The following is a 13,267-nucleotide window of genomic DNA, read 5'->3' as shown; positions in this document are numbered from 1 at the left end:
GGGACTGAAATGGCAAAATGGTATTTTAAACATTCTCCCCAAAGCATTGCACACAATGTGTAGCAAAACATTTGAATTTCCTAAAAACGTATCCTTAACAGCTTTACTCAACCCTCAGAAGCTATGAACTGTTGAACTCATCTCAGAAGAGATTTTTATTACAGAAGGCTGACATTTTAAATTGCACTTTAGCCTTTTTGCTTCATTGCTGCCCTCAGTTTCTCAGAAGACAGTAGGCAGACTTGCAAATATGAACTGCATCACTCATTTCTTAGAAGATATCCTATTGGAATAAACAAAGACAATTAATTTGAAGTTGGAGGCCCAAAATACTCTTGAGCTAGATGCATTACAGAGCATGAAGCATGACTGTTTTCAAAGGTTGCTAGCACTTTCACATGCCCTACAATTCTATTCTGCAACATCACTACGAAAAGCTACCTTGCCTTACCTAATCGAACTGCTCCCTGAGTACCTAGATCCAGGTCTTTCTTGTAAGAAGTACTTTTCTGGAAGATGTAACCTGCATGCCTATCACCGCTGCAGTCAATACAGTTACTCTTTCATAGGGAGGCCTCTTTAGGAAGCCTACGTTCTGGCTATTGGCTCACCAACGGCAGTAAAGTGACACTAGCAGCCCTAAGGGGTCGTGTTTGACCTCTCAAGTCTTCAATACACTGCGGTGATGCCCAATCTCCAAAGGATGCAAGGACAACAGGCCATAGGAAAAGAAATCTTGGAGTCATCACTTGAAAGCAAAGAAGACTAGCAGGGCTGCTGGAAATCAGGACTGGTTAGAAAAAGAAGAGTCAATATGAAAATATCCTCCTGCCATTACCTAACCACCAAGTGGTTTGCTGCGCACCTCGTTTCCTTCCACATATTATTGTGCATCCTGCTCACATCATCTTACAGGCAGGATGCTCAACATCCTTCCAGCATCCTTCTGCAAGGAAGCCTCAGCCATGTCGCTGAAGAGCATGCAACAACTTTATTACAGAAATCACACCTGTCTCAAAGGTCTTCACATCTAATGCAAAACACTATGCTTAATTTAACTTGACACTGTAACTAAAGAAGTTGTGTTTACTGTGGAATAAGAACTCCATGGTGTTTTCTTTTAAGTTATTCTCATCACGAAGAGAAACCAATTAACTGCAGGACTGTTTAGGGAACAAGTCACCACAGATAACCTATCTCCTTACAACAAATTACAAAATTGTTTCATCTTTGTAACTTTGGGATAAACTTCCCTTCCAAGGACTCTGGTTTTTATAAGATGACATCCAGTAACTGCAATAATCTACCTCCCATTAGAGAGATAAATTATCCTGTACTATGAGAGTCAGCTTAACTACCACGAAAATTAACTTGAAAGAAAGTATGCCTTTACTTTATGTTATGGTCTCTCCCTAGAGACTATCTAAGTAATGCATGGTGTTCTTCAGCATTTCCATTTTACTCACCCTCAGATTCCATCTCACATTTTGGGGGTACAAAAACAATGCACAAGTGTCTGTTGAAATGGAAAAAAACCTTACGACAACCTATAAATCCAAGAATCAAACTTACAGCTTGATTCAACCAATTAAACACAGAAGGATGACCCTGATATACAGAGGAAAATACTTGCCATTTAGGGCACGATTTCTATAAAAAGAGTTCTCACTTAGAGGAAGAAGGCATTTTAATGAGCTTCTTAGTTCACACATTTAAATTTCTTGGAAGTCTTTGGCATATGCAATTTCAAAATTATTACTGAATCCTTCAGCTTTTATTTTTAATTGCAATTTTAAGTGTCATGTCTTTTGATAGGGAATAAAAATAATAATAAAGAAGTATACTCTATTTTGTATCTACTATATCCTACAATCCTTAGCAAGTATTCAAATGCACTTAGAACAAAAGCTGAGCTATCAATTGGCTTACCTTTCCCACATTAACCTATGAGTTATAGCCCCAGGTCAGTTGTGCAGAGGGTGAACTTCCCACCCAATGTTAATTATTCCTCCTGCCAAAGTCACAGGGGACTTAGCAGTGTGCTCCACATAGCGTGCCACATGTATCCGTGCATGTCCTGCAGGATATGGCAATTCAGGGAATTCAATCTTTTTGTTAAGCAATCTGAAGGAAAGCACATTGCTCAGAAACAAACTGAAACTAGGTATAATAGAGGTGGCAGGTTTCACTGTATGTTTTCTCAAAATTGGAAAAAAAATCTGTGTTATTTTAAACAGGCATTTTAGTGCAAGGAAGCAGTCACAATGTAGTTGATGAAAGCTAGGGAAAGGGAGAGGAAGGCTGACTTATGCAGGACTGCCTGCCTGTGCTGCACCAAGCTCCTCTCTTCCCTAATTCACAGCAGTACACACTTCATCAATGCGTAACTGACTTCAGAGTCAAAGTAGTAAATCTTACACCAGGTAAATCCCACTTTTATTTAAGGTAAGACCAACGCTACAGATTTTGTCAGCATTTATTTACGCTGCCTCAGAGGTATGGTTCCTGTAGGGTAGAAGCCCTGGCTGTAGATTTTCGACACAATTGTACTTCTCTTAGCTTTTCTTCCTTCTGGGGTCTGAAAAAAACAGCTTTGCTAGTACAGCAGACACCACATAAGGCACATCTGGCTTGCTTAGTGTAAGCAGTACTCCTCCAGTAGTAAATCACTACTCATGCAGACAGCCTTTTGTAACAAGAACTAAATGTAACGGTATTTTGTTGAGTTTACTCAACCAGCCATGGCTGATTCAAGAACAAGAGGGAAGGAGTAAGTCAGTTCCAAAATAACTGCCGTGAGTTATTACCAACAGCTTGAAAAAACACTTAGGTTAAAGCAAAGCTGAGAAAAGGATGGATAGAGTGGATAGAGTAACAACTGAATGTGTCTCTGAGTTGATCATAACACCATCCCCATTCAGGACTAGTTGGAAAGGAGGCAGGGTTCCATGCTTCCTCAGCTTCATACCTAGAATTTCTAAGCTGTAGGTCACTGTGCCTCTGCCCAGATTCCTTTTGGCACTGCAGGCAGCCAGACCTACAGACAGAAAGAATCAGAGTCTTCAGATTTAAATCCAACAGCACGATTCTGGAACCCCTGCCAATCTCGTGCATGCTTACATCTTCACCTAATCCAACTTCTGCTTCCCGACACACTCAAAACAAACATGATTTCAAAATTACATCTGTATTTGTGAAATATGTCTGCACTCACAATTACAAGCATTCTTAATCTGGTCCTATCCAATTCTTTTCCCTAAAAACTCGATCGGCATGGATACAGAGCAGAGTTTTCTACCCAGAGCAGCACACTTTTCAGAGTTTGCAGTATGTCAGCACCTCATGAGAACGCTGGTTACAGCACACATTCAGAATATTGGAGACCTGCAACTAGTCCACATCTTAAGAATTTTACATTTTGCAAGCATAGCACCTGACCTAGCAAACATCCTTTTCTGCAACAGATAAGCAACAAGGACATCTACTCAACCCACAGACAAGTTAACGGTAAGTTGGGGTGCGTTTGATGGAGATAACGGGGAGAAATGACAAATAGGACGGTATGTTCATACTGCTCTAGCTTTAGCCATCTGTCCTGTGTGTGTGTTAGCTAAATAGTGCCTCATTGCCCCAAAAAGGGCTGAAAGTATCGAGGACTGTGTTGAAAGCCTCTGATCTCACACAGGCCTAAATTTGGATGCAATGAGCATCTGTCAGATTTGGTGGTTTGTTGTTGTTCCACCCTCTGTCCTGCAGCCTGGTCTCAAAGCTCCCATGAAAAATGGTGTTCAGAAAACAGATACCTGATTTAGCAATCTTTTACTGAAATACATTTTGAACTAGGAAATAAATCTAAATATGAAATTCAAGCAAAATTGTGCATCTTTCTAACTGGTGATCCAGGCCAACAAAGTTATTGATAGTAACCTTAGCTTATAGTTTTTTAAAAGCCATTCTGTGGTAGAATGTCTTTCTTTCTGTAAGGCAGCAGCTGGTTCAAACCCCCCATTAATATGATCTTAATTTATTAGAAATTCTAGCTGAAAGAGAAACCAGCTTTTACAATTCCCTTAGTTCAATATCAGTTTCTACACTGTAGATATTTAAGCCACTGCTGCTTAATTTAGTAACATTTTCATTATCCCCAAGGATTACTCAAGAACATTTACAAGGAAAACCATTTGTGTGAATTGTATGGCTTACTGATAATTTGGTTTGGGCTTTCTTAATGGTATTCTCTTTCTACATATATTTGATATATATAAAAATTAATCACAAAGCTTTTTTATTATTTAAGTTCACGGTGAACCTCATCTTCATTGCACGTGCACTTCTGAGGCATAACCTCCCAACTGTAATTCAGTTACGGACACTTTGCCAGATGGATCTCATCTTTGTCCCCCTAACACCTCACCAATCAGGGCTGCTTAGCAATTGCTTCTTTTGGTGCCACAAAAATCTGTTTGTAAACTATACTGCACCTACATAACAAAGAAAATTTCTCCGCATGTAATCCTGTTGTTTAGCAAGTTACTGAGGTTCCATGCAGAAGAACCTCTAATTGATGGTCTGTGTTGCTCCCGAGAGTTCGTCCCCAGCACAGTGCTGCCACATGCATGGTCCTTCCCGCCTGTTGGTGGCATGTCACCACTGCCGGGAGGAGCACGTGCTGGGCCCTGATGCTTCTGGATGTGATGGGAGCATGGCATTGCCAGACAATCAACAAGCAGGATCCATTTTGGGTTTACACACGTTGCCTGGTGCCGGCAGCTTTGCAGAGACACTACACCAATTTCCAGTTCCTCTCCCCAGTCTGTCAGCAGGGGGATATCATGCTCTGACAGCTGAACATGCCACACTCACACCTCTGCTGCACAACAGCTTAAACTAAACCCAAGCTGCTACTGAAACGAGCACCTGGTCTGCAAAGCCTCCAGGCCAGCTGATGGGCCTGCAGGTGGCTGGTGCCAGAAGGCTGCAGCTCCCTGCAGGACACCGACACAGCCCTCATCTTCGTGCCCTGTCTCAGAGACTGCCCTGTGGGCTCCAGCTCTCACCCCCACCCCAGGAGTCAGGCTCTGCTCGAATGCACACCACCAGCACCGAGGGCGGCCACCTCCCCCATCGTATGAGAACATGGCAAACAGCCCTCCTGGTCTTAGAGATCATACAAAAAATTACAACAGTTCACCAACTACAGAGTAAGATTTTGCAGAGGAGCAGCTGCGAGCTGGGACAGGGGTTCTGCTCAGCCTGCGAAATACTGGTGGGCAGCAGAAGTTAGACCACGGTACCTTAAAGTATCACAGAAGTGTGATGTTTTGCAGGATGTAAGGAACACGTTAGTCTTGTGAAAGTTTACACGTAGTATTAAAAATGATTTCTTACATCTAGATGGGCACGCTTGGTCTCCAGGTCAAGCCTGAGCTAGTGATGTAGTCTTAAAACAATGGTACAATCTTGTCCCTCCAAATCCATGCATGTTTCTCAGTATTTCCTGAGAACTTTTTCATTAGTAATATGACAGTTGAACAAGAATTTCAGTCACATAGGCAGAAATGACTGAAAACTACATCTATATTCGCATTATCTCCTTGAATCCACAATTATACAACTCCATAAACATGAAGCCATACTTCAGAAGAGCAGCAAGGACTACTAGATAGTCTTTTCAGCTACTGCAGTGAAGTGCAGAAATACCGACCAGTATTACACTGAGTTAGCTCCAACACCTTCCCGGCATCAGACTCATCTGACTGTATTTCTTTTGTATCACTTGAGCAAAGATCATTAATGGAAGTCACATTACAGTTTCAGCAGAAGGAAAGAATGTCTACAAAGCGTAAGTATTCTTTTTAGTGTTAATAGCTTCCCCAGCCAGAGTTTTGAGATAACCAGGACAGAATACTCTGTCCCAAATATGAGCCTTTGACAGCAGCAGGTTTAATGCAGCATCTTCTGAACCTGTAATTGAAGTGCTGCCTATTATCAAGATACAGCACAGAGCTTAATTAGAAACAGAAATCAATAATGATAATCTAGAAGGTATGAGAAAGGTTTTTAGCAATTTTCACTGTAGGTTCGGATTTCTTCCCGAGATTTGTTTCCAATAATAATGGAAGCTTAATGTAAAAGTAAGAGTCACCCCAATGTATTATTCTGCTGTTACACGATTTAATGCACTTTCCCAACATCTACGGTTTCCTGAGGAGGACGGCATCATCTCTTATCGAAGTATCTGCTGCAGATGAGATCTCATCAGATGTACTTTAAGAAGACAAATCTAACACTGTCTAAGATGTTAAGGCTCTTCCCTCCACAATTGTTGTGCATATTTTTTCAACATTTTGTGGGATGTTAAAAAGGGTATGGCGGGCTGTTCAAGGGAAAGCAATCACACCAGATAGTCTAGACTTAAATCGCAACCCTATTTGTTGTAAGTGGAGTTGAACAGTAACAACAGAAGGTATTTTGGTCTTCAGAGAAGTACTGAAGCACAATCATCTGCAAACCTCAGCTGCGATTACTTGGTTCCGGATGCGATTAGTACTGCAGGATACCCATACCCTACTAAAACATTGGACAGGCTCTCTACAGAATGCAAAGAAAAGCAGAGATTACCTGAAGATACAAGACCTCCAATTTCATTCATCTTAAGAAGCAGTCATTCTTAAAACTAAATGCGTGTCTTCTTTTGGGTGCACCAAGCCTTGCCCTAAGTGTAGAAACTGAATGTCACCATCTCAGATGTTTCTGCCCCTGACAAGGCAATTAGGTGTGCTGCACCAACGGCGTAACGTTCCTGTCGGTATCACCTCGACCACCAACCAGCTGCAGTTTGTGCTGTGCTCTAACAACAATCTTTTCAAATCTGATTTGTGTCACTGACTATCAATTCAAAACCTACTGGCTAGACAAAATACAGACTATCTGGATTTCTTTTATTATCTAAATTACTACCCAGCACGTGCACAGAAAGCACAAAGAAAGGTGTTCTCACATGGCAGAAAAAACACCCTAACTTATTTATTTTTTGCTAGAATAAGGATTCTTCATTAGCATAAAGCTTTTAAACTACACTGAAAATATTTAAGGCATTTCTTTTCAAAGCACAAAATTGATAATTTTATCAAAGCACTTCTACATACTATTTTTTTCCCCCTCCATACAATTTGCTCCGGCAGCACAGATGAGACAGTGATCAGACTACTGCCATGAGCAACCTGAAATTTATCCCTAAAGATACCTAAAATAACACTTTCCTTTTAATTTTGGTACATCAACACAGTAAGGCATTTAAAGCACGGTATTTAAGATGCATTCAGACACTGATTGCTGCCCTAGATGACTGAAGAGCCAGCTTTCTACAACTGAAGACCAATGAAAGTTAATAATATAGACAACAAAAAAACCAACTCTAAGTCTTCTCACACAATCGGGAAGTACCCAGTGATTCATTTTAAAGACTGCTGACCTGCCATATCAATGTTTTAAGGAAAAATGAAAATGGAATTGTGTTTTGTTGTTTTATTATTTTGCAGTTCAGAATTAATTGCAGTAAATATTTCAACACAAAGAGAAAACTCCCCCTAAACTCATTATCTACAATATAAGTACCAAGACAGGCGGCAGGAAGCTCACACAGCGATCCAACTCGCGTCACAGTATTTACAGAACTCCCAGGGGCTCTGGGCACGGTAATAAATTTGAAATATTTCCCAGATGAAGAATGAACTTATAACCTTCCCGGTATTTCACTGCCACTATGGCTCTTCCAGGCCACAGGATTCAGACTGAACAGAAGCCAGCCGACAGCATTTTCAATACTCTTACTACTGTTTCCCCAACTTTTCTTTCACCACTTTCCAACTCTTATCTCACGGAAATACTACAGATTCTTTCATTGCTGGTGAGAGCACAACAGATTTTTCCAGCACTCTCAACCCATTACACGTGTTGTAAATAAAGCCAGGACCCAGCACTGTTCCTCCTGCTGACAGGAAGGGCAAGAACGCTGTCAACACAGCTAGCAGAAATCTGACATCATACCAAAGGTTTTCGGACATCAAGTTGTTGCCTACCCTAACAGGAAATACCCTACCCTGGCAATGGTACCCACAAGGTACTTGGTCCGAGACCATGCCCACACATTGTGTTTTGTACCAAAGAGTACTTGAAGAAAAGCACGCAGCAGCACGTGCCTTTTATCTGTTTCATATCTGTCCCTGAAGACCATCTCAGATGTGGATGGGATTCAGAAGCATTAAGCTTTAGGGGTTAGGATCATCCCAGCCATGGATCTTCCCCCAGGACATATCATGTTTTCTTCCAGGTTCAAACCACTTCTTGAATGTGCAAGTCAAGAACATGATGCAGGAATCATGGGCACGTGAAATCTCAAACTGCACAGATGTAACCAGAAACCTGTATTTTCTGTAACTATTTGGTGCAGAGCAGTCTGGTGAGCTTGCTGCATGGTGCCTCCGTGCTTCAGGGCAGTGTGCACCTCTCTCTTTTCAAATAAAATGTCAGAAAACCGCGCTTCCTGCAGAGCCATCCTTGAGCTGTTCAGGCAATGGCTACCTAACCCATTCCAGATCTAAAATAATCAAACCAGCCTAAAAGCATCTGTTGAGGTTAAATAAAGTTATCTCACAAAAAGCAGCTGAACCAGCAGATGACAGAAAGGCCTCGGGAGGAAAGAAATGGAGAGGCAGTGCCCACTGTTCCCGTGGAACAGTTTGGATCACTCAGCAGGAGATATAGAATTAATTCTTTGCAGCTGACAGAAGCTGTGCTAAATACCATCATCTTCCAAGATGAACTTGAGATTTTCACCATTCTGAAACTCCTGCGCATTTCTCAAAACAAATCTTTGTACCCTAGCATAGACTATCCAGACGTAACAGAGGGCTGAAATTCAAAGATGTTCCACAGGTAAAGGTACAAAGAACATTACTAATGAGAAAAACAGGTCTTACTTTGCAATTCTTTCTTTTGGCTTCCTCAAAAGTGTAGGCTATATAGAAAACATACTTTTTTCTTCTATCCAACCCCTCCTAAAATGTACATGATTTCTCAACTGAACACACTTTCAGTGCCACCATTAGTTCTAGCAGTAGCGAAATACCATTTCTTCCTGTATTCTTAGGACCTGTATTGCATGGCTTATGGATATTCTTAAAACAGTCTTCAAAATATTCCATTCATTTTCCATCATCCTTTGAATTAAAAAAAAAAAGTTTTCCCAACTCTAACTCCGATAGATAAAGGGATAGAGGATTTTTTTTTTTTAGAATATACTTCCCAACCCCTAAATACCTTCATAACTAAGTTGTATAACCATTTCCAGTTAAAGCCATTTTTCCAGGTTCAGTCCTTCTGCAATATAGGTAAAGAAACTAAATCAAGTACTTTTAAAAATAAATATTAGGACAATGTAAGGCTCCGCTAACACTTTTTTAATTACAAAGGTTAGCCTGTCCAAAGGACTACTTCCTAGCATGTGGAAACAGATGGCATCTTTAAGTATCATCAAAACTGAGTAAACTGCATTACTTGAAGGTAACATTTATCTGAATTCAGATGATGCCAAATTTAACAGAAAGGCATGAAATTACAGGGCTGTTCAGTTCATGTACTTCTGTGCAGTTAGAAATAAGCTATCTCCCACTTCCCTTGTGCAAAAGCACAAGCAGCACAGCAGAATTTACCAGGTCCTCACCAGAGGAGCACAGCACACATTTAGATGTGAGGCAGGGGAAGGTATGCCACCCCTGGGGGACGAAAGGCAGCGACTCCATCCCTGCAGCCAGGGAGGGCCATGTTTGCATCTCATCCCACAGCAGAGGATGCACAGCAGCTTGCTGCCACTGGTATCGCATCAAGGAGAACGCATGTGAGCTTCTGGGCGTTCATATCCGTATGAAAAGTTATAGAAAAGTTGCTTTGTTCCAAGACCAACCATTAGTGAACACTCTTTTCATTCCATGCACAATTTAAGCTTACAACTGCATAAAATGGTTGTTCCTAACTACCTGCAAATATCAGCTGGCATCTTGCACTGCAGGGAAATCTCAGTTAAGAGTCATCAAAAGGAACACCATTTCACTTTAGCTGTCCTAACACTGTCAAATAATGCCATCTTACCCACGCCTAAGTAGAGATTTACAAATGACTCACTGAATTGCCATCATGAAATATTAATCGGAAAGAAAAAGAGATTGACTGCAGTAGTACTACTTCTACTATGCTTTTGACATCTCCAAACAAAAAAAAACACCCAGGTGCTTCAAGAGATGCAGAAAAATAGATGAGACATGGGAATTAAATACCAAAGTCCTGGATTTCTTGTATGAACTTCTGCCAGACTAATTCCTAAGAATGACAGAAGAAGCCTATATTAAGCAAAATCATGTAGTTAGTAGGTGGTAGGAGATGACAATTTTTCTGTTCTAGAAGAAAATGATACAATCATCAGGTAACAGTTACTCAAACTATTCAACCCTTCAGCAAATTATAGTAATGGAGAGATACAATTACTCTCTAACAGTGACCTCTCAAAGTAAAGTAGAATTAAGTAAGATTAGAACTAAGTAGTAAAACCAGAAACGCAACTTCCAAAATGCAATCTGTATAATCTTCAATATATTTTAATACTGAGGCATTAAAAGAAATCAATTTTTTTTGTGTCGGGTGTACAAAAGAAATTCAGCATAAAAGAATTGGCAGAATGTATTCTAAATTATTACAATGGAAAAAAGAAATTACTTGCATTAGTTCAGATAAGTAGCAAAGAGTGATCTCAAGACCACTTTTATCCCCAAGTGACCTGGCTGTATATCCTACATTAAGGCTATAATCTTGGTCCTATCTTTGATTTTCTTTGCTTAATTGTATGATACCATTAATAATATTAATTTCTGCCACTGCCCATAAAACTGAAAACATCATGCCAATTCTGTAAAATTGATAATTTGGAACTGAATTAAACACAGCACACAGCGAGATACATTAAGCCATCATAAAGTGCAATGAATCATGAAGCCTGTAAGTACTGAAAAAGACACAGCACCTATCTTCATTCCTCAGTCCAAGAACCAAGATAAGAGAAATGGCTTTTGCTGCATGACCAGAATTTACTTTCAAAATACTTCAAGTCAAAGCAGAGCTATAGTAACACCAGTCCCCAGAGCAGGTGGCAGTAAAACACAAGGTGAAGCCTAAATTAGAGGTAACTAGTAGGGAAGAGTGCAAAAGTGAGCACCGACCATGTGCTCTCAGGACAGTACTCCCTCTGCTATGCTCACCAACAAATGTTGCACCTTGTCAGTGTTCAGTTGTCAGTTTTACACAGAACTGGACATGGCTATATAGCTGTGACATGATGTAAAAATGCTGCAGACACCAATAAAAGCCTTACTTTGTACTCTACTTTCCTAACAAGGTAGGCTCCAACTGTTCAATTCTGAACAGCTCATTGGTCAACTCCCCTTGAAAGCTTGCATCGCCCCCCCCCCCTTATTTTTTCCTCCCAAGCTAATCTTTTCTAGTTCTTCTATACCAGAAACACAGCCCTTTTCCCAAGTGCCAGGTAAGGCATGTAAAACATAAGTAAATACACCTCAATTACTAAAATATGGCAAACCTTTATACACTGTTGAAAGTGTATACAGAGTAAGAACTCTGCTAATAACATGCCTTTGCATTACATTGCATGGTATTAGAATCTAAAATACACAGTATTTTTGCCATAAAGGTTTTGACTATAGACGAGCCTTCCTTAGCAGTTCCTCCATGATTATTTATTCTTAGTCTCTTCAAGACTTATTGTGAAGACAAACCTTCCAGTACCACAATCCCTTGTAAAACAACTCAATTGTCTTACAAGGCCAATGCATACTGTCACCAATGTGACATACAATTAAATTCCACCTGAAATATCTTAAACCAATGTAAAGCTCCAATTAAAAAAATCTTATTCGCACAGGTTATATAAAAGGCTTTTAAATCAACATTATCAACATTTCAGTGCTGCTTCTGTTTAAAATAGCTTTCCTGACTAAACAAAACAATTGCACACACAAAATAAAACCTGGTCTTACAAAATAACTATCTCAGCTCATATCTTCTGGCAAGTTCCTTGAAAACAGCAGTATATTCAAGACTATGAAAAATACTTTATATGATGTCCTTTTCAAGAAGAAACCTAAGAAGTATTTCACATTACGTGAGCTTATACAGCAGCTTTTAACCACACTCAAGTGTATTATATAAACAAATTCCTCATTTGAATATTTATGAAATCATATGCAGTTCAAATAATAAATCAAAGTAACATATAACTTGCAATATTCACAGCACATTCATATTGGTGTTTTTTTTTTTTTTTTTAAACTGGGGCATGAAGAAAAACAGCTGACAAACTCCAAGAGCTTTTGCAGCAAGGTCTTTAAATGGTTGCACACAAATAAAACTTATGAACAATAATTCAGAGATGTGTTCTCTCTGAAAATTAAATATTCCTCCTACCTTGCACTGCAAGTTCTGCTTGAGCTTCAATCGTCTCGTTCCCATTATCTGCTATGCAGGTATACATCCCCACATCCTCTTCCGTAACTTCACTGATCACCAGACTGCCTCCCGCAAGAAACAGAAACCTTTCAGAGCTGTGCAAAACAGGACAGCAGGGTAAATTGATGGACAAATGGATTTAAATGGTCAAAATCATTTTAAAATTGATTTAAATTCACAGAGAAGCACATACAAGTCCGTTGCATGAAATGGCTAAATAAACTTAAGCGTTCACACAATATTTCTGAGTGCCGTTACAAGGAGCGTTCTCAGAGAGGAATTTTTAACTAGATGGTCACGTTCCATGCCTTGGCACCAGATTTTACACTAAGATAACTACCTCAATTCCAGGATTACCTGCCAACAGGTCCTAACAAAGAGGAAAACAGAAGTTTGTCATGAAACTATTTTGGGAACCGCTTGACAGCAGTTCAAGGACTGAAATTAAAGAGATGCATACTTATTGTATTATCATTATAGCCAGAAAGAAGCAGAAGCCTTCTATCATTGAGCAAGATAAAAATTATTACATAGGAAAAACAGGCACTTTAGTGGTAATCAAAAACAGTCAAGGACAATCCTTTTCCTATCTCGAACAAGGAAGAGCTGTACAAAAGAGCGTCAAACAGGAGCTGTCAAGCTGGCACCACCTCCCTTCCCTTCCTTGTATTTTTAATTTCATCTGCCCAGATAA

The 13,267-nt window shown here is 39.9% G+C and overlaps 1 protein-coding gene across 12 annotated transcripts in view; it reads right to left on the bottom strand.

Annotated features, from left to right (window-relative positions):
- The window catches only part of NEO1 (neogenin 1), a 192,716-nt gene that overhangs the window by 94,154 nt on the left and 85,295 nt on the right, over positions 1 to 13,267 (bottom strand). For all 12 annotated transcript variants that reach the window (XM_083850528.1, XM_083850533.1, XM_083850526.1 and 9 more), the window contains exon 5: positions 12,532 to 12,668. In XM_083850528.1, the coding sequence (XP_083706654.1) occupies positions 12,532 to 12,668 (137 nt within the window). The remainder of the gene's footprint in view (positions 1 to 12,531; positions 12,669 to 13,267) is intronic.

The sequence above is a fragment of the Anser anser genome (assembly GCF_964211835.1).
Source record: "Anser anser genome assembly, chromosome: 10".
Lineage (NCBI taxonomy): Eukaryota > Metazoa > Chordata > Aves > Anseriformes > Anatidae > Anser > Anser anser.
Note: the sequence above shows the minus strand (reverse complement) of the source record. Positions and strands in the feature narration are given on the sequence as shown.